This window comes from Mercenaria mercenaria, chromosome 15 (assembly GCF_021730395.1).
Source record: "Mercenaria mercenaria strain notata chromosome 15, MADL_Memer_1, whole genome shotgun sequence".
Classification (NCBI taxonomy): Eukaryota; Metazoa; Mollusca; class Bivalvia; order Venerida; family Veneridae; genus Mercenaria; species Mercenaria mercenaria.
Window position 1 is genome coordinate 20,801,550 of NC_069375.1, and position 22,190 is coordinate 20,823,739.

Genomic DNA, 22,190 nt, shown 5'->3' on the forward strand with positions numbered 1-22,190 from the left:
TCGTTTTTTCTCTACGGCCAGTAATAAAAAAAGTTACAATATAAGCTATTTATAGTAACAACAAAGAGAAGTAATTCTAAATTAGGGACCTGGTTGTTGCGCATGACACTCCGTCTTATGATGGTGACCAATTGTGCCAAGTTACATCAAAATCCCTCCATGCAAGAAGAAGAAATGCTCCGGACAAAGTAATTCTTGTATCTGACCTTTGGCCTCTAAGCGTGACCTTGACCTTTGAGCTAGGGGTCATAATCTTGCACACGACACATCGTCTCATTATTGTAAACATTTATGCCAAGTTATTTCAAAATCCCTTCATGGATGTCGGAGTTATGGACCGGACACGAAACAGACCCTGTTAACATTTGACCTCTAAGTGTGACCTTGACCTTGGAGGAAGGGGTCTAAATCTTGAGAATGACACGTCGTCTTATTATGGGGAATATATGACAAGTTATTTCAAAATCCCTTCATGGATGGCAGAGTTATGGACCGGACACGCAGCCTATTTCTATATCCCCCTTTTTTTCTTCGTAAAAGGCGGCGAACAAAACATCTTAAAACACTGTATTTTAGAGACTTCATCGCATTGTTTTAAATGTTTTGATAATTGTTTTATCTGCGATAACAACCGGTGTTAGTTTTTAAATTTTTGTGAGTTTTACATTTTATCATTTATATTTTTAAGGTTTGTTAAATTAAATGTACAACGCCATTGAATATGTATAGAAATAGGCGTTAAATCAAATTAATCAGTTTCAGTTTCATATAATGTTAATGTTTAAGGGTAAATATTCCAAGTCATGTCCCTATGTTCTCATGCTTTGAGGTTATGCATTGATGTAACTTACGTATTTCTTTGATAATATTTACGTAAATAGTGTAAATTGTTGTACAACAGTATTTGACTGACTAGTTTTCTTTTTAGCTCTGTTGTGCTTTTCTTGAATTCGCAACCCCTGATGAAATGCTATTTAAATAAAAATGGTTGTGTTTTCCAGCTCCAATTTTCTTGAGCTGAATGAGAACCAAAATAAGAAAATATAGTTACCACATGCTTGACGTCGCGGGAGTGAAATAAAACCATTACATAAATTTGATAATACACTAGTGTAATAAAGCTTTGACGTCGACGTCGTTTAAAGAATAGGAGACGTTGGTCGATTGGACTTGTTTATAATAGTTAAAGAAAGTAGAATTTTTAGTGTTTCGGCAGGAAAAACTAACTTGTGATAAAAGAATATGACTTTCCACATTGAATTTTTTAAATTCGTTGAATAAAATTGATAAAATGCTCGCATTTTATAATTTTGTTCAACTCGTTTAATAAATTCAATATGAAAAGACACTCATGTAGTATCCTCTATTTATTCGCACTTCGCTGGCATTGCAAACTCTTTAGGATTAACGAAATGTTCAAAACAACTTACACCCCAAGCTCTGGTCTATGCAAAGTTCTATTTCCGGCCCGTCTTGAAGGGTCAGAATTACGATAAGATTTTTTTAGAAACAACGAAAATGGCCACTCTTTGTACTGATATATATGTATCGTCTGATGACTTTTTCTCAACTCAGGATGGATTTGGACCAATCAAATGATATATACTCGGTCCTTTCTCTGTTCAATACCAATAGTTTGTAAAATAATTATTATTGTTAATCTTGATTTATCATGATTTATGAAATGCACGGATTGAAAGTATTCAATACACTGAGAGATTTATATAAAGCATAATTACACAATATTTTTTTTTATATTTGCCGATAGCTGTTTAATATGTTAGACATATTTATGGGAAACACATCTGATCCTGGATCTAATGATGGTGTACCGGAAATGCAATATCCGCTGGATGGCTCCTTCCTACAAGTTGAGCATGAACAAGTAGTTAAACAGGCCTTTGTATGTAGTATGTGTGACAGAAGTTTTCGGAGAAATGATAACTTGATAAGGCATGATAGAGTAATACATTCTGAAGTAGACTTTTTCATGAAAGCCTGTCCACAGTAAGTACACAAATGTGTTTTTGCTGATTATGTGTCTGGCATCTCAACTGAGTTTTGGCATTCTTCAGAGATGAATAGTTTTTTATTTTGTGTGCATCCTAGTATATCTTGTACAAGTCATTTTCAGGTCAGAATGGAAGTCCATCCAGTCCTCATTTATCAAACTTTATTTAATTATAAGCACTTGTATAGGCTAGATACAACCAATAATTTCCCCATAGTTCTATATTTAAACATTCCGACCTATACTGACTTCACAAAATCTTTTGCCATTTTGCGGAGAACTGTGGGAGACAAATACTAGTAGAAATAGACTGATTATCACTGTGTTACAGAGGCGTTCGGCATTGAAAATCGCCTTATATCAAACATAGGTATAAACAATGCTTACTGCAAATAATTCCATGACCTCCCAGGTCTTAAAAGCGAAACAAACAGCCAGAATCGACGTTTTTACAGCCGTAAACGGCATCCTATATTTTGACCCCTCGGCGTGATGGACATCGTTTAAAAATTCACTCTGCGGTAAAGTTTAACATACGTGACCATACCCGGGTCCCTTTGGAGGACCAGAACGTCGATGTAGACGTACGGACAGACTTGAAACTTGCCAGGATTATCCCCAGATGATTGATCGTTTGACGTATGAGGTAAACCCGATCAAATTATTTTGTAAGCACTTCGAATTGGGCCGTTGAATATGATATTCGCATCAATTTTAATAAACGTCCAATTTGAACAGCTGAATACTTCTTTAGTTGGCGACCAGGATTAATTATTTAATATGTTTAGGCATTTGCACGTATGCCTGCACAAGAATATCCTCATGGAAAGTCGAAATGAAAAAATACAGCTAAAAAAACTAACACGACTACTCACCGTTATTGATTTCTGACCTCTGTGGTAGCCGCATCCCTCGGCGTGGAGGCATCAGGTAATAGGGTGTGAGGTCGCCTAACACGACAAACACGAAAATGTTGCAGGCTCGGTTTGATTGAAGTTGTGCAAGTCTTCATTAAATGTTATTGTAATAATTAACAAGTTTTGAAAACGCCGTATAACGTATATTCTTTTCTAAAAAATACTTTATATATCAAAAATGTCATAATAAGGAGTAAAAATAATCATGGATGAGTTACAGGACACATATTATAAACATTTATCAACATGTTTAAAATTACGTTTAGTCAGGTATGTAAATAAATTATATATATAAATTTCACAAAACTGAAACTAAATTCAGTGAATCGTAATTTTGCAATTAACAGTTTTGACAATTTCATCATTTTCACAAAACTGAACAATTTCTGATGGTTGAATTGCAAGGTGACCTTGCGTAAAGTTCCGATGATTAAGGAAATTTTTTAGAAACTTACCACTGATTGTGGATTGGATGTATAGGCTTGTGGAAGGTGGGTTAAACTATTAATACGATTGAACGGCTATATTTGGAATTATTATAGTCAAAATCGCAGCAGGATTTAATATCATGAAAATGAAAAGAGGGATAGCTATACTTTTGATATGTTTAATGAGTTTGAACGGAAATCAAGTCAATTGTTCAACTTTGGACATAGAAGGCTTACAATTTAATAAAGTACATCAAAACTACGAACTTGAAATAGCTGCACTGAAATCCGAAATGGCCTTTCTACAAGACAGAGTAACACAACTTGAGAAGAATGTGGATAGTTCGGGAACTGGAGTTTTAATAGAGGACAGGACTGGAGGCACGAAGTGTACTAATCATATCTTGAAAAAGCGAGGTACGTCACATAGTGCTTTTGAAATAAAGGCGAATCTGTTGGGGTTTTTTTGTGTTTTTTTTTTTTTTTTTTTTTTTTTTAATAAGGGTCATTAAACTAATGGTGGAGGACGAATGTTTTCAGACGCAATGTCTTCTCTCAAAGCATACTGAATAAACGACTCGTCTGGGATTCTTAACTCACGATCCTATGATCCGTTGACCTGCACTCTATCTATTGAATTTATTGAGAAATCTCAAATAGATTATATTATTATAATAATCAAGCCACTTTTATGCAACAATGCAGATGTGTTAAATTATCCCATAATTCATTCGCTTATTTTGTACAGTTTAATTTAAAATTAAATTTAGGGAAGGACTACGTCACGTTTTCCCGTAATTTAAATGATCTAAAGATAACACATTTCACCTTGTAAATAGGAATACTTTTTATTGCGTTTGATATATCATAACCTATAGTTCCGGGATATTTTTTTCTTTATCATGTTGATGTTGAACTAGATAATATTATAAAAGGCATAATTATGATTTTGAATATTTCTAAAAAATATTTTGGTATCATTGGAAAATACATTTTATGTGATCAATGTTTCATAAACCATTGTCTTAAAACCTATCCTTTGTCTTATTCTTTAAAGTTAAATGTGTAAGTAATATTTATTCAACATTGGTACAGTACAATTAAAAATGTACCTCTGTATTTGTTCGATTTTGATACATTTTGAAAAAAAAAAATCAATATATGATTCAAGTGAAAAACAAAATTAACACGGACGATAATCAGTTTAGTTGTTTTATATCTTTTCAATGCTTGTAGAAATATGGATGTCGAATTGTCGTGTCTGTTAAGTAAAAAGTATGAAATGAAAATTATTTGCCTGTAAACTTTTGACAATAAGGGAATGTATCAAGTTTTCAAATAATTTGTTTTTGCTATTTCTCGACTGTTAGGAGAGTAATTCAAAATATACATGTCTTGTGTAATGTGCTTTTGTCAATTTAATCATAACAATGCACAACAAACAATTTGTTTTAAAGATAACAAAATAGTAATCAAATCTTCATCGTGACTTAAAGAGAAGTTGGTGACTTTATTGTGTCAAAGGATGAAGGTCATCCGTATGACCTTTGACAATTGACTTATTATCATAACACGAGATTATGCGATAATCGTATCTAATTAAAAATTTGTTTATCTTTATTTGCGTTCACGTATTTCAAAATCCCGTGAAAGCAGATCTTTTTGTATCAACTGCAATATTGTCGGAACAATTTTATGGTGCGAGATAATGAAATGCAAACAGCCTTAAGCAAATTTCCAGTTTAAATATGAGTATATAATATAAAATAAAAACAAAGAAAAAATATTGAAGCTGATTACCACGTTCTGTCGTCCGTAATTATAGCGCATTATAATATGTTTGCGAAAATATCAAAAATATATTTAGTTTTAAAGGTCATCTATTTCAGCAGCTGTGAGAAGAAGGCGAATTCGAAGACCTGAGGTAGCATTCCAAGCGTCTTTAACAAAAGAATCGGCGACATTTCAACTGTACGATACAATTGTCTTCAACAGCGTGATAACGAACATTGGCCGTGCTTACAACAAACATACTGGCATCTTTACTGCACCTGTATCCGGAACTTACACCTTTAACACAAATATCGTGTCAGAGAAAGGACATTATGTCGAAGCTAGTATTAAAGTTAATGACATAGTGACTGTTTCAGCAATTAGCGATCATATAATCTCTCCAGATGGAGAATATGTTGCAACGTGGGACCAAGGAAATGCTGTAGCCATTTTAAGGCTAAATAGAGGAGACAAAGTGTCTGTATCTGTGCAGTGGCCACAAGGAAACCATGTTATACACGGTGTTGGAAAGTCTAGTTTTTCTGGATGTCTGTTGAGATCGCATGAACGTCGCTAAGACAACAAATGAAAGCGAAATATGTGCAGGAATCAACAAACGTTTGTTCGATTAATCCTAACAACTTCATCTTAAAGATTACTTTAATATTTTCTCAATGTGATGCTAAAAACGTTCAGGTTTCATGTTTGCAATAACATTATAGTAGATCTGTCGCATTATTGGTATTTCAGAATTTCCAATTCCTACAGACAGAAACATTTTATCTGCTGATGTATCGGATTTGTTGAAAAGTGCAAACAATATGGCCATTCCAAAGGCTACAACATAGGGAATTTTCTCTTGCTCTGAAAACGAAAATAATTCACTTAATCTCTTTCATGAATCTTTTTATCATTAAAATGGATATACGTTTTATTAATATTTTAGGCTACTTGCATATGATATTTTTACTTTATTTCTTGTAACTCAAATTCCCCTTATTGATACAGCATACAATGCCATCACTAATAAAATTGGGCTAATATCAGCCGAGTAATATCTTTTAAATTTTTGAATTTTATTGTAAAAGGTTCATACCTTAGTTGTTAGATATTATCAACTGTGCTTAAAATACAAGCAAAATGACTTAAAAATAGTACAGTAATGCTACATTTAGATTTTTTTTAGTGTTGTGACGCGCACCTGCCAAAAATGCAAACTATGGAATTATTTGACAGCATTTTGGTTATAGTAAAAATAATTTAACAAAAAGCTTACAACAAAACATAAACAGATTGAATTATTTCATCATATTCTTATAGGATGTGGCATAAATTCCAATTTGCTTGTTGATAATTTCAATCATTTGAGTTTACCAGGCGTTGCTAAGCGTGTCGCCATTTTCAGATCACAAGGTTTTATCATCATTATGTGATTTGTTTGGAGGCAGGCAGGATTGTTTGACAATATTCCTGCACGGTGCTGATATTTCGTACGAGTGAATACTGAAATAAAATTGATAAGTTTATTTCTGTGCTGCATTGATACTTTTTCATTCCATTGCAATTTAATTAATGTGTTATTTTACATTGCAGTTTGATGTATTATTTGTTTAAACAATGCACATGTTTTATGTTACTAATACACAGAACAGATTGAAACTGTACGTAATCCAACATCTACATGTCATGTAGGTATGTTGGTTTTGATGTTTCTTCTATCTGTCTGCACAAACGAGCGGAATCCATTCTCAAATAATAAAAGTACATATACTTCGATTGTTTATCACTTTAGTATGTATATTATTGCTTCCCCTCTTAGTTATAGGGACAGTAAAATTAAAAATTCAACAAATTTGCGATGATACCAGCGAGAAAAAAATCACAATACTATTTTGGAATACTTTGCGCAACCTATCCCGTAATATCTGCAAACTACCGACCTGAAACATGAATTTTTTAAAGCATGTGACCGCGGTAAGATAAATGTCTCATAACCGTTTACTTTTTTCGGAAATTTGAGCTGAATCTAAATGGATGGATGACAGTTTCCGTTTCGTCTGACTTCTGTTACCTCGGGTAAGATTTTAGATCCGACCGTCTACACGGTGCTAGGGAAATCGATTCAAGCATTCATTTATTTTACTCGTCCGCAGTAATCCTTAGTTCTATAAACATTATAAATCGCCAGTTGAATATAAATATATCTACCGATTTTATTTTAAAAAAACGTACCCAGGCCACAATACGAAACTGGCCCTTGCCACTTATATACTCATAAAATGATATTCAATTACAATCAAGCTTAGCAATTGTGTCAAGTAATGCCTTTTAATCATAGACACTCTATATATCTACCGATTTTATTTTAAAAAACGTACCCAGGCCACAATGAGAAACTGGTCCCTGCCACTTAAATACTCATAAAATGATATTCAGTTACAATCAAGCTTAGCAATTGTGTCAAGTAATGCCTTTTACTCATAGACACTCTAGTATTAACATCTAGTACAAGAGTGACTACTTCCGATACTTCAAATGGTCCATTAAGAACATCAACATTCTGAATAAGTTTGTATTTCAACATCGTCTTATGATATAACAAGCTCGTTTCATTTAGTCACTGATAATGCTGTTAGTGACTAAATTAGATGTGTTATATTACCAAGGACTGGTATGATGTAACACTAAAGTATGGGCGGATGGGTTCTGAAAAATGACTTATATGACATTTCCTGATGGACTTTTGTCATTATTTTCAAAGCCTTCTGTCCTGAAATTGTAATATGCACGCATTCGAATTGCCTAAATACCGACAATTACTAAGAACGGAGGCGTATTCTGTATATTCACTGTTTAAAGTATGTCCGCATTGAGAACCATTATAACAAATGAATGTTTAAAGCTAAATCTTGTCAGATATTTCGCAATATAGACTCTCTCCATGTATAACTTGAAAATGAGCATGATGCGCTGGCACGACGGATCATGGATAGTAACTTCTTTAGCATTCAGGTCCGCGTTTCATGGAGAGTCTTAAGTTAGTCCTAAGTTCTAGGACCTAGGACCAAAGCTAGAATGGAATAGGTTTGCACCTAAGACCGTTTCTATGAAGAATCATATCTTTAGTCACAGACTTAATTCTAACTTTTGGCTTAAGACAATTTTTTCTCTCAAATAGAAGCTTAACAATATAGCGTACTATTACTATATGGCATATAAGATTTTGTATTTAAAATTTTGAAAATAACTGCCATTAAGTAAAAGGCATTCGGCAATTAGCATGGCGCACTGGCCTTCCATACAGTTCAATGTTATGTGAAATATCAAGTATGTGTGCTTTTGTTTGGGTTTAGAGTGTTTTCCAACAATTGCTCAATTATATCAATGAGGAAGTGAGCGCAATGCCAAACTTTTTAGTGCTACCTCATTGGACATAGAAATGTGACATGATACCCCAACCAATCACATTATTTTGACACCGGGCTGACCAGTCCTAGTATATTATCCGTCTAATGCTGAGCGCCAAGCAACGAAATTACTAGTACCATTTTTCAGGTCTTTGCTGTAACGTGCCCAGGGATCAAACCCACGACCTTCCTCACTTGAAGCAGGAGCTCTACCATCAGGCTACCGAAGCTTTTGAGGCAATATAATGTTAAGTACAAGACTTGACTTCTAGAAAAAGGAGATTTTATATAGGCAGGCTGTTAGCTTATTTGGTAGAGTGCTTGCCCAGTAAGAAAGGGGTCCCGAGTTCGATCCCCAAACTGACTGCACAGTTTACTCACCCTGTTACATTTGGCGCCTAGCGTGGGATCATGACTGTATTCGCTCCTAGATAGTTATTTCCCATTAGAAATTCAAGGGCGAAATTTATATATCTGGGAAGTGTCACATGGTATAGGACTTGATTACATCAAGGGGAGTTTGGGACAACTGCACTTTACCACTACACACTTTCAATAAATATTCTCCATTTATTTTTAATCGCCCCATACACACGTTTTTTCTTTTTTCCTTTTTTTAACAGATTATTGTCACAATAGATCTATGTGATTGTAACAAGCACACCCTGCCTTTTCAAATCTTAGCAGGAAATAGGTAACGGTAAAGTGCATTCTAGCCGAGAGAATTTGTGTAGGCAACCGGTTAGCTAGTCGGTAGAACACTCACATTTTAAGCAATGAGTCCCAGGTTCAAGACAAGGACTAACTGAACATTTTTGTACCCTGAGGCAGTAAGTTGTGAAAAAGAAAGATCATAGTTTTGTTATGTACTAAATGGCCTTAGAATAATTATAAGGATAGTTTTGAACATAACTGCACACAAGTCACGATACAGCTGTTGTTTGGGGTTTTTTGTTCAGTTTATTTAGTGTTATCTAGTGTTTCTGTTACGAAACTCAAACAAAGTAAAACGTCTACTGTAGATGATCAGTGTTGCCTTCAAAGTTTTATAGTATTCAGGACAATAAAGAAACATTTTAAGAACATTAAAAATGTTTGAAAATGCCGTCATCTGACGTATGTTTTAAAACAGTAATCAATGTCCCTCGTCTGTTGCAGCATTTCAGTGTTATTTGGATTATTTTCCTTGAAATTAATATAACTACCTCCAAATTGTGCCATCACTAATGAAACCACTGACTAGGAGATGGTGTATATTGAACCGTCAGACAATCGTTATTTTGTTTCTTTGATGCGTAACGTCATTATCCGGAAAACGTAGAATAAAGCCTGGATTCGGCATGCGGAAATGAAAATCATTATATGAATTAATCGAAACCTGTGAGTAAATTTATTACAATGGCACTGTTTCTATCTTTCTGAAGTCAAAATGATAGTTAAACATATGACACGTTAAAATTTTTAAAAAATGTTTAAAATTAGCGTGCAATGTCTTGCTAAGTCAAAATATGATAGTAAAACATATGACACGTTAAAAATTTAAAATAATGTCTTAAAATTAGCGTGAAATGTCCGGTTCACTTTAAAAATGGTTAAATATCTCAAAAATAAGCACAAGGACCTTTACATTTTATTCAACCAAATTATAGGCCATGTGTTTATTAACAAATTTGAGAAGTTTCATCAAAATCTACATAGTAGAACATTTTCAATTGGCGAAAATGTTATGAAAGTTATGATTTTCCCATAGACTCCCATTATGAAATATTGCGTGGGGTCCAATTTTTTCAAATCAGTGTAGCAAAAAATCAAGTACACGACCCTATCTTTTTTATTTGCCGAAATTTCTAGGTATATTCTGCAGTTTTGAAAAATCAGAGTTTAATCATATTCTACATTGTAGAAAAAATTTCGATCCAAACGTGCATAACTACCTTAAATGAAATAACGTGTGCAACTTTTAATATTATCTTGTTTACAAACGGAAAGGAAATAAAATGTAAATATAAAATAGAGAAAAGTGGAAACTTCACAGGTCGCTCAACACGACAAAAACGAAAATGTTGCAGGCTCGGTATGATTGAGCCTGTTCATGGACGGTAGTGGAAAGAAACGAATTCTTTTTTCGGAGTTCATGCGAAACGAACGCCAGAATAGGATCGGCAAACAGCGCGATTCATCGATTTGCGGATCCTATTCTTCGTTCATTTCGCATGAACACAAAAAAATCATTTCTTATAATAATAAAGAACGACACAGGTTATGAAACAGACATAACTGACAAACCTGATTTTAAATTCTATTTATTTATGTATTTAAATGTATGTTTACCTTTGATTGCCAGTAATTAAGATGTCCAAAGATAAGCTTCACTTAATTATGGTAAAACGTTTAAATGCCGGCTTCTGCATGTGTATCATTACATCAAAAAGTCGTTTTTTTTATGATTTGCCGCTCATATTTTTGTACAATAAAAGAAAAATTGTTGCTGTTTGCTAACACTCGCACCATTGCCACTGCTTATTTACGATGATTATATCTGTAAGGATGAGTATTATTGTGTAAAACTGTTAAATGCATGATACGATTTTCCGGACCACTGTGCTAAAACACACATTCATGGCAAGACTAGAACAGTAATCAATTCAGGTATATTCAGTTTATATTTACGAAACAGGGAACGGTTATGAGACACTTTTCTCATATCTTGCATCATTACTTTAAAAATATACATCCTCTATTGGTCAGTCATGGACAGGTTTTATCAAAATTTACCATTTTGAAAACGTTCATAATGAGCTGATTGACAATGACATGCGATGACAGGTTTGTTCAAGACATTGCTTCTACATTTTCCTGACAAGTCCCTACTAGTGTACTATTGAAGATTCCATGTGCACTGCCATATGAAGACTAAATTGTTTTGGTACTTGTAACATGTGTAAATGTAGAGTTCTGCTCAATTCGGGACGAGTTTTGCGTGGACGGTAGCATGTTTTTGCACTACTGAGCCTGCAACATATTCATTTCTGTCGTGTTGAGCGACTTGTGGAATTTCTACTTATTCTGTTGATCACAGCAGCGTTGTTTGCGCCAAAAATGAACCACTGGCGGTCACAAATTAATCAGAAATCAGAGAATTGTTTTCAAGGATGTTTCGAAGCAAACTTAATGAAACTTGATGCAACAGTCTCCAAAAGAATGCTGTTAACAATTAGAGTTGATGAAGGATCTATGATACAGTATGATCACTGTACACAAAGTCGCTCACCTTTGAGCCTTACGCTCAGGTCAACTAAAACAATCAGCGCAAAATCATGCCCCGGTGTATGGCCAAAGATGTTGTTTTCTGAGGTTTTAAGTTTAAAGGTGAATATCATATGAAACTTAGGTCAGTTTGTAGGTCTTGCCACAAGGATTGTTGAGTATATAAACTAAATTGGGTCACTAATTTGGGTTGTTTGTAATCTGATTTGTAGAAGGAAGAAGGTCAAGGTCCTTTTAATATAGGTCGGTTTGTAGGTCTTGCTACAAGGTTTGTTGGGTGTATGAAATCAATTGGCTGTAGGAGCAAAAATGTTATTTGTTACGGTCTTAAGTTTGAAGATGAGGATTACTTGAGGGTCACGGTCATTTATATATATGACAGTTCTTAGGTCTTGCCACAAATATTGTTGAGTGTGAGTATGAACTAAATAGGGTCAATAATGTGGACTGTTGGCAATCTGGTTCGTATGGATAGACTAACGGACGGACGGACAGTTCAATCGCTATATATAAGTGGGCCGGTGGTCTAGTGTTTATCATGAAAAGGGCGTTATATAAATCTGGTATAATAATAATATAATAATAATAATAATAATAATAATAATATAAAACCATATAGCCACTTCTAGTTTCGTCTGGTTTGGGAAACCTTGCAGGCATGTCATACAGCTTGAGCATGCAATAAAGTAGAACCGTGAATATTCCTCAAGCAAACGTCATAATATCAATTATATCATGAAACGAAAAAGCAGTTAGAACACTTATTTATACTTCAGGAAAACGCTAACTCGAAAGGGAAAGTTTACAGTAATTTACCTACCTAATAATCCAAATGCAAAATTATGCACCCGAGTGTATGACCAAAGATGTTGTTTTCTGAGGTTTTAAGTATTAAGGTGAAGAAAACATGAAGGTCAAAGTCATCTATATATATAGGTCATTTTGTAGGTCTTGCCACCAGGTACAGACGGAAAGTTCAGTCGCTGTCTACCCAGGGGCATAAAAGCCGATTTATTATTTTACTTGGTGTTTTTAAGTTTTCCAGCATGCTTTGATATTCGTCATGGTTTTTACAGAATCCTTCTCATGAAAACCAGTAGGTCTATTTTGAAAATCATTCTGAAGCCGGTCCTTACGTGTCAATACCGGAGTTAAATAGACAACGGTCGCATATATTCGTGGTGCATTGTTATGTGCGGACCTAAACTATACCACAAAAATGTGTAAAACATTTGTTTATAGAAATAATGTTCACATGTGTGTACTTTTATACCAGACAGCAAATCAAAAATGCACCACACTGACTACAGTTGCACAGACTAGAACATATAAAACGTTTTTCACCTTAAAGGTCAGACACGCTATAATTACAAAATACGATAATTTATTGTAAAAAAAATCAATGCTGTTGCGATCAAATGTAACATGAATGTTTATCCTAATGAAAATTTATTTTAGAATCACACAAAAGAGTAAACGATGTTACAAACATCTATATATAATAATACATTGTTTGTGGTTTCCGTCAGAAAAAGACAAACAAATTGAAAATCATCCAGACAAACTCTGATCAGTCAATTTATGTTCTATGGAACATTGTATAGAAGCATGTAAAATATATCTTGAAAGCATCAAAATTTAAAAAATGCAAGTTGCGAGTTACCAAACCTGCTATTATTTTGCTTGGTCGTATTTTGTGCTTCCAAAGGATCTTTTTACAGATTTTATTAACTATCACAACAGCAATCTTTAAGCGCCGTGTGGTGCCTGTAAAAAGTCTCCCCGTACTTGGATTCAGTGTTGTAATATTTAGCCCGTGCAAACAAAATGCTGTACTAGTATAATAGCTTCCTCGTAGTATGAAAATTAAGCTGTTACTTTGGTTGGATGGTGTTCTGGATAGATAGATGGAGAATGGTCGTTGTGACACGACCATGCAGATAAGTTTTATTTAATTTTGTTGTTGTAATGCATAACAAAGTTTATATTGGAACAAAGAAAAACATCGGTTGTTCAGCGTTGCATAACTATTCATTCAAAAATCTCTGCGCACATGTATGATTATTTACAATAGGACAATTATTATGATATAATGCATAATTTACTGAGATTGGAGATAACAACTAAAAAATGCTGGCATTGATGATAACGATGATTAGAATTACCGAAATCAAAGGGGGGATTAAGGGGACTACACTCTAGGCAATTCTTACATTTGTCGTTTGTCCCCCTTTGACATATTAATTGGGGAGTTCACTCAGTCTAATTTATTATAGTTTATAGCGCACAGAACAAGGGAGGTAATGAAAAAAAAAAAGAAATTGAGCTGTAACAGTGTGCCCAATCAAGTATTTTTTATTCAATATATTGTTTTAATATCGTGCACATAATTCGAAACCTATTTGAAAGTGCTACCCCCAATACTACGATTTCCCCACCAAAGCCTTCTCCTTTTAACGCTATTCCTGTTCAATTGACTTGCAGTGAGAACACCTCAGAGCGCACAATGTCGAAAGTGGTCGAACAGGAATAGCGTTAAAACAAGAAGGTTTTAGTGGGGAAATCGTTGTACCGGGGGTAGCACTTTCAAATAGGTTTCGAATCATGTGCATGATATTAACACAATTTATTGAATAAAAAACTTACGCCCTGATTTATAATTTTTGTTTACCTTTCCACTTTCACTTTCAAGCTCAAAATGACGTGGTGCGATCACGTGATTGGGCACACTGTGTAATGAATCTCAATTAAAATCATAGTAATCGTCTTAAAACTAATTCTCTTTTTTATATTAAAGAATTGTGTAATCACCGTTGTGTTATCTATGTGGTTTCAGTTTCATAGCATGATATATAGTAATGGCTTGTTTCGTAGATGATGATCGTTATATGTTGATTATATGATAACGTTATAATCATGGTGATGATGGTGGTATGATAATGATGTGAAGAGGAGGAGGAGGAGGACATAATAATATGGTAATACGTTGTTTGTGTTTATACGATCATGATAAGATGATGTTGATGGTGTGATAATGATGATGATGATGATGATGATGATGATGAAAGTATGATATGAAGACAACATGGCGTTGATTGTACGATTTGACGGTATGTCTAACGATGATGATAATAATTATAGTGATGAGGATGATAATGTTATTAAGGAATAACTGCGACTATTTAAATGTTTATTGCTTTGAAGTTGGAATTGTTTTTAAGTAAAACGATATTAATTTAAAGAAGGTCCACAGAATAATTTAATTTTGCGATATTTAATTCCTTTTTTAAAGGAAGTTACAAAACTTGATTTCATAGCTTGGTCATGACAATCAGCAGTGCAGCATGATGGCCATTGGATTGACCATGTCTTATATTGGTGTTGGTGTTGGCGTGCCGTGCCACCAACCGTTAGAGGGGGCTTTGTACCATCCGTTGGTCGGTCATTCAACAAATATCCTCGAATTGGCTGTTAACTTAGTTTAGCAGGGCTGCGTCCACCCACTGGCCATTCAGCATCGTCAGGCGTGTTGAACAACCATACCCTAGCATATTTGCTAGTGATATTCTGCAATTGATGTCTTCACATTAGTAATCACTTATACATTATGCCACCATTCATGTATTTGATAATTCTATTTCATAATCCTATTTAATAAGTATTAAAAATTTCTCCAATCTTATCTAATTATTCAAGCAGACGGGTACGATTATGATGATGATATGTTATGATGAATATGAATATGATGATGATGATGATGATGATGATGAAATTATGAAATGATAATGATATGATTTCATGTTGGTACATTATGGTATGATGATGGCGATTGTGACGTTGATGATGTAATGAAAATGTTGGTAATAATATTCGTATGGCGATATGACGACGATGAAGATAATGATGATATGATTATATTATGTTGTCGATGATGATGATGATACTGATGATGACAGTTATGATGATGATGATGATGATCAGTTAATTATTTGAGTATACTTGTTATAATACTCAATATATCTAATTCGTTTTAATGCCTTGTAAATAATCATTAAGTATTCGCAGTTTGTAAGTGATACTCAGATATTCTAAAGTGTGATACAGTAAAGGTTAAAGGTAAAAGACAGGTAAAAGGTAACATTACTTTTGGCTTGATTTTGAAACGTTTTGGAACTGCTTTCATGGACAAATATTTTAAGAAACTAAATTTAAAAATAAAAGAAATTACAATATATTTATGAAAATATTAACTAAAATGCATTTTAAGTAGGCTGTCGTCGTCTTGAGATTTATGTCATAATGTACCGATTGCTTGTCCCTCTCTGCTGGGCGTTCGAACCACGTTCAGGGTTAGATGCAGCATGTAAGAAACAATCCAGCGCCGATTTCAAAAAATTAATAATAATAATAATAATAAAATCGATTGTTTTACTACAGCACTCTCTCCTGTCTTAGTTCTTATACGAGTAAGGCTGTTATCAAAGGATGCCTTCTGTAACTTCAGTACGCAGTTATGAAGGTACAGGTATTCGGATTGAGTCATATGAACAACCGATGGCAAACTCTAAAAAATTCTACATATTCGGTCACTTTTCGTTTATATTATTAAGATGTCACAATAATAGATGTTCGTATTTCGTCAAGTCCTTTGTTTTAAATTTCAGTACAAAAAAAAAACATGACATCTAGTTTCAGCCAAACATATAAAGGTGTCCGTTACTGTACGACGGCTTAAAGATGGAACTTCATCATAAATGGTAATAAAAGGCGTCTTGTTTAAGTCTTGATTCAGTGAAGGCGAGTTATTCCTGTTATATACTTTTCAGTTCATATAATTATAAAGCGTATAATTTTGACAAAGGGCTTGAAAATCAACAGATATACAGCATTCTGTGTGCTGATTGGATGAATTTTATGTCATAAAATATTTAGTGGCCCTCAATATACATGCGACCGTGTGTGCATTTCGGTAGGGCATATAGCAAGTAATAACTTAAAGCAAACAATGAATAATTTGCCTTGCTTTCTCATTAGCTATTAATGCAGATGTCTGCATTTTGCCAGTTTCTGCATTGTTAGCTTATATCATAGGCTTCTGCATCTTTGCGTTAGCTGTTTGTTGCTAAGCAATTTGGCTAGTGAATTTTATTGTTTATATTCATCTTCTATAAATTTAAACATGTAATATGCCATTATATCAATGAAATAAAGTCGCGGCCATATCCCATCAAGCTCTTGGTGTTTGTTGTTTTGTGATTGTCAATATGAATAGTTTCAGAATAGTTGTTCTGACGTCATGCAACGGCTGAACCTCCTACATTTCTGTTTGTTTTACGTACCTTGGTCGTTACCAGTCTTAATTTCGTCATAGTATCAAGACTTAGCCAACCACCTGCCTTTGAAAGCCGAATGGATTCATTCCTTAGTAGGCTGCTTAATACAGGTTTGGCTGAATATTTTTATAACTGAAAGGTTGCGAGTTTGTACTTGTGTGGGTACACATGCGTATAGGTTCAAAGAGTACCTCATGCGACAAAATCAGAAAGTAGAAAAATATCCGCATAAAAGTGTAAATGTACAAGTCATGTATCAGGTAAAGATTATCTTATAGTCTTTGGCAAACGCTGAATATTATATATACATATAGAAAGTTAATTCATATCTTGCGTGCTCGTGCACATGATGTCGCTATCTCTCTGTTACTAAACATAATGCCCGCTATTCATAAAAGGTTCTACCATCACCAATAAAATAATATATTAAATGGTTAAACTCAGATTTATTCTCAAACTGTTAATATCACGTCTTCCTGCAAGAAAAAACACAAACACACTTTTGGTCAGTAGAAAATTATGACGAAATCCTGGATCTTAAGTTATTAATATCACGTCCTTGCGTGTATCAGTGCTATATACACTGGGCACGTTAAAGAACCAGGCTGTCTATTCGCAACGAGCTAGGCTAAGTTAGCCGGACAAGCCTGTATCTGATTTCTGATCTCTCTGTCGTGGGGGCTTTGTCTCACTCTGTCCCTCTGGTCAGATCGCTCTGTGTCTGTACTAATAGAGGATGAATTATGCGCCCTGCGTGGCTGCATTTGAACTATGTAAAGCGCCTTTGAACGTGAAATTGATCATGAAAAGGGCGCTATATAAATCTTGTATGATAATAATAATACTGCAAGAAAAACAAAAACACATTTTTATCACTAGAAAATTATGGCGAAGTCCTAGATCTTAAGTTAATTAATACCATGGTAAGTAGAAACTTATGGCGAAATCCTGGGTCTTATTTTTTAAGTTATTAATATCATGTCTTACTTCAAGACAAACCACAAGTAAATGTTCTTGAGAAATCATAAGAGTACGCTAAGTGGTGCTTGGCTTTTATGACGATAGAACCGAAAAGTGGGTAAGATGATATGCTGAAGATTAAAGAAGCCATTTGCGTAACAGTGTTTGTGGGAGGTGGGTTAAACTATAAATACGATTGAACAGCTATATTTGGAATTATTACAGTCAAACTCGCAGCAGGATTTAATATTATGAATATGAAAAGTGGGATATCTAATCTTTTGATATGTTTAATGAGTCTGAAGGGAGAACAAGTCAGTTGTTCAACCTTGGACATGGAATACTTAAAATTTAATAAAGTACCTGAAAACAACGTACTTGAAATAGCTGCACTGAAAAACGAAATGGTCTTTCTACAAGATAGAGTAGCACAACTTGAGAAGTATGTGGATAGTTCGGGAACTGGAGTTTTAATAGAGGACAGGACTGGAGGCACGAAGTATACTAATCATATCTTGAAAAAGCGAGGTAGGTCACATAGTGCTTTTGACATAAAGGCGAATCTGTTATTTTGTTGTGTGTGTTTTTTCTGGTTTTTTTTTTTACTTTCAATAAGGGTCATAAAACTGATGGTGGAGGACGAATGTTTTCAGACGCAATGTCTTCTATCAAAGCATACAGAATAAACGACTCGCCCGGGATTCTTAACTTACGATCCCATGATCCGTTGACCTGAGCTCTATCTATTGAATTTATTGTGAAATCTCAAAGAGATTATATTATTATAATAATCAATCCATTTTTATATAACAATGCAGATGTGTTACATTATCTCATAATTAATTCGCTTATTTTGTACAGATTTTAATTTAAAATGAAATTTAGTGAAGGACTACGTCACGTTTTCCCCTAATGTCAATAGTCTAAAGCTTGTAAACAGGAAAACTTTTTTATTGCGGGTGATATGTCGCAACCTATAGTTCCGGGATATTCTTTCTGTATTATGTTGATGTTGTACTAGATAATATCATAAAAGGCATAATTATGATTTTGAATATTTCTAAACAGTATTTTGCTATCATTGGAAAATACAATTTCTGTTATCAATTTTCCATAAACCTTTGTCTTAAAACCTGTTCTTTGTCTTAATCTTTAAAGTTAAAGTGTAAGTTATATTTATTCAACATTCGTACAGTGCGATTAGAAATTATCTCAGTATTTATTCGATCTTGATGAATTGTTAAATAAAATTTCGATGTATGATTTAAAAACAAAATTAACACGGACGATTAAGGAATCAGATTAGTGTTTTATATCTTTTCAATGCTTGTACAAATATGGATGCGAATAAACTTTTGACAATATGGGAATATTCCAAGTTTTCAAATAATATGTTTTTGCTATTTCTTGGCTGTTAGGAGAGTAATTCAAAATAAACATTTCTCACAGTCAGTTCTTGTGTAATTTCGTTTTGTCAATTTAATCATAACAATGCAACAAACAATTTGTTTTAAACATAACAAAATGGTAATCAAATCTTCATCGTGAGTTAAAGTGAAACTTCCTTTCTTAATTACTGTATCAACAGATGAAGATTTGACAACTGATTTATTATCATAACACGAGATTATGCGATAATCGTATCTAATTAAGTTTGTTTTTCTTTACTTTTGTTCACGTATTTCCAAATCCCGTGGAAGGAGATCTTTTTGTATCAACTGCAATATAGTCGGAACAATTTTATGGTGCGAGATAATGAAAACAGCCTTAAGGAAATTTCCAGTTTAAATATGAGTATATAATATAAAATAAAGACAGAAAAAATATTGAAGCTGATTACCACGTTTTGTCGTCCCGTAATTATAGCGCATTATAATATATATAGCTGCAATATCACAAATATATATTTAGTTTTAAATGTCATCTATTTCAGCAGCTGTGAGAAGAAGGGGAATTCAAAGACGTGAGGTAGCATTTCAAGCGTCTTTAACAAGAGAATCGGCGACATTTAAGCTATATGATACAATTATCTTCAACAACGTGATAACGAATATTGGTCATGCATACAACAAACATACTGGCATATTTACTGCACCTGTATCCGGAACTTACACCTTTAACACAAATATCGTGTCAGAGAAAGGACATTATGTCGAAGCTAGTATTGAAGTTAATGACATAGTGACTGTTTCAGCAATTAGCGATCATAGAATCTCTCCAGATGGAGAATATTTTACAACGTGGGACCAAGGAAATGCTGTAGCCATTTTAAGGCTAAACAGAGGAGACAAAGTGTCTGTATCTGTGCAGTGGCCACAAGGAAGCCATGTTATACACGGTGTTGGAAAGTCGAGTTTCTCTGGATGTCTGTTGAGGTCGCATGAACGTCGCTAAGACAACAAATGAAAGCGAATTATGTGCAGGAATCAACAAACGTTTGTTCGATTACTCCTTACTACTTCATCTTAAAGCTTACTTGAATATTTTCTCAATGTGATGCTAAAAACGTTCAGCTTTCTTGTTTGCAATAACATTATAGTAGATCTGTCGCATTAATGGTATTTCAGAATTTCCCATCCATACAGACAGAAACATCATAATTTGTGTATGTTTTTGGACTTGTTTAAAAGTGCAACAAAATATGGCCGTTCCAGAGGCTTCAACAAATAAAATTTCCTCTTGCTCTGAAAACGAAAATAATTCACTTAATCTCTTTCATGAATCTTTTTATGATTAAAGTAGATATATGTTTTATTAATATTTTAGGCTACATGCATTTCATATTTTTACTTTATTTCATAAAACTCAAATTCCCCTTATTGATACCGCAGATACTGCCATCACTAATAAAATTTGGCTAATATCAGCCGAGTAAAATCTTTTTCATTTTTGAATTTTGTTGTAAAGGTTCATAATTGTTAGATATTATCAGTTGTGCTTAAAATACGAGCAAACTTAGAAATAGTATAGTAATAACAAATTTACTTTTTTTCTAGTGTTGTGACGCGCACTTGCCAAAAATGCAAACTATGAAATTATTTGACAGTATTTTGAGTGTAGTCAAAGAATTTGACAAAAAGCTGACAGCAAAACATAAAAAGATTGAATTCTTTCAATATATTCTTAAAGGATGTCGCATACATTTTAATTTGCCTGTAGATAATTGCAAAAATTGAGTTTACCAGGCGTTGCCATTTTCAGACTTTATGATTTGTTTGGAGGCAGGCAGAATTGTTTGACAATATTCCGGCGCAGGGCTGATATTTCCTACGAGAGAATACTGAAATAAAATAGATAAGTTTATTTCTGTGCTTTGAGCATTTTCCTGCATTGATACTTTTTCATTCACTTGCAATTCACTGTGTTATTATACATTGCATTTTGATGTATAGTTTGTTTAAACAACGCACATGTTTTATGTAACTAATACACAGAACATACTGTGAAACTGTACTCAATTGCTAGATGTAACTAAATATAGACCAATTACAATGACTAAATATGTTTACATGAAACATTTTGGCAGTATTACTGCTGAATTGTTAAATATCTGCGAGATAAATATCTGCGACGCCTTAATATTATTTGTATTGGAGTTACACAATTGATTTCTTATTAAGCCATTCCTCTTTGTGAATGTGACGTGTAACGTTTGGACGCCAACGTCAACGTTACAAAAAGCGCAAATAAAGAATATATTTATATTATTGTACATATAGATAGAGATCCTGATTATACGGCGGGTATTGATCGAAAAAATATATTTCTACATCTACATGTGGGTTTTACTTTTCCTCTACCTGTAGTCTACACAAACGAGCGAAATCCATTCTCACATAGTAAAAGTACATATACTTCGATTTGTTTGCCTCTCTTCCGTATTTTCAAACATTTCTGGCCTTATATACATCACCCATGTTTATCACTTGAGTATGTATATTATTGCTTCCCATCTATAGTTATCGGGGCAGGGGACAGTAAAATTGAAAATTCCACATTTGCGTTGATACCGGTGGGAAAAATCACAATTCAATTTTGGGAAATGTAGAGCGAATGAAATGCATATACTTATACACATACATATATATTCATAT

At 33.8% G+C, this 22,190-nt stretch overlaps 2 protein-coding genes across 4 annotated transcripts; both read left to right on the forward strand.

Annotated features, from left to right (window-relative positions):
• The first annotated feature begins 3,282 nt into the window (after positions 1-3,282).
• Positions 3,283-6,063, forward strand: LOC123547818 (EMILIN-2-like). 2 transcript variants are annotated; one of them, XM_045335072.2, is made up of 2 exons: positions 3,283-3,773; positions 5,246-6,063. In XM_045335072.2, exons 1-2 carry the CDS (start codon positions 3,497-3,499, stop codon positions 5,704-5,706), a joined length of 738 nt encoding a protein of 245 aa, XP_045191007.2. In that variant the 5' UTR covers positions 3,283-3,496; the 3' UTR covers positions 5,707-6,063. The 2 variants fall into 2 exon arrangements, with proteins under 2 accessions (XP_045191007.2, XP_045191012.2); XM_045335077.2 differs by having other exon boundaries at positions 5,249-6,063.
• A 12,204-nt stretch (positions 6,064-18,267) lies between these two features.
• LOC123547782 (EMILIN-2-like) lies at positions 18,268-21,399 on the forward strand. 2 transcript variants are annotated; one of them, XM_045335041.2, is made up of 2 exons: positions 18,268-18,624; positions 20,030-21,399. In XM_045335041.2, the coding sequence occupies exons 1-2, from the start codon at positions 18,348-18,350 to the stop codon at positions 20,488-20,490; spliced, it is 738 nt and encodes a 245-aa protein (XP_045190976.2). In that variant the 5' UTR covers positions 18,268-18,347; the 3' UTR covers positions 20,491-21,399. The 2 variants fall into 2 exon arrangements, with proteins under 2 accessions (XP_045190976.2, XP_045190983.2); XM_045335048.2 differs by having other exon boundaries at positions 20,033-21,399.
• The last annotated feature ends 791 nt before the right edge of the window (positions 21,400-22,190 follow it).

What these genes read in the sequence shown, in the direction of transcription:
- LOC123547818 (XM_045335072.2), top strand. Translation starts at nt 3,497, where the DNA reads ATGAAAATGAAAAGAGGGATAGCTATACTTTTGATATGTTTAATGAGT. An exon ending in TCATATCTTGAAAAAGCGAG is followed by an intron (nt 3,774 to 5,245) that starts GTACGTCACATA and finishes CATCTATTTCAG; the next exon opens with CAGCTGTGAGAAGAAGGCGA.
- LOC123547782 (XM_045335041.2), top strand. Translation starts at nt 18,348, where the DNA reads ATGAATATGAAAAGTGGGATATCTAATCTTTTGATATGTTTAATGAGT. An exon ending in TCATATCTTGAAAAAGCGAG is followed by an intron (nt 18,625 to 20,029) that starts GTAGGTCACATA and finishes CATCTATTTCAG; the next exon opens with CAGCTGTGAGAAGAAGGGGA.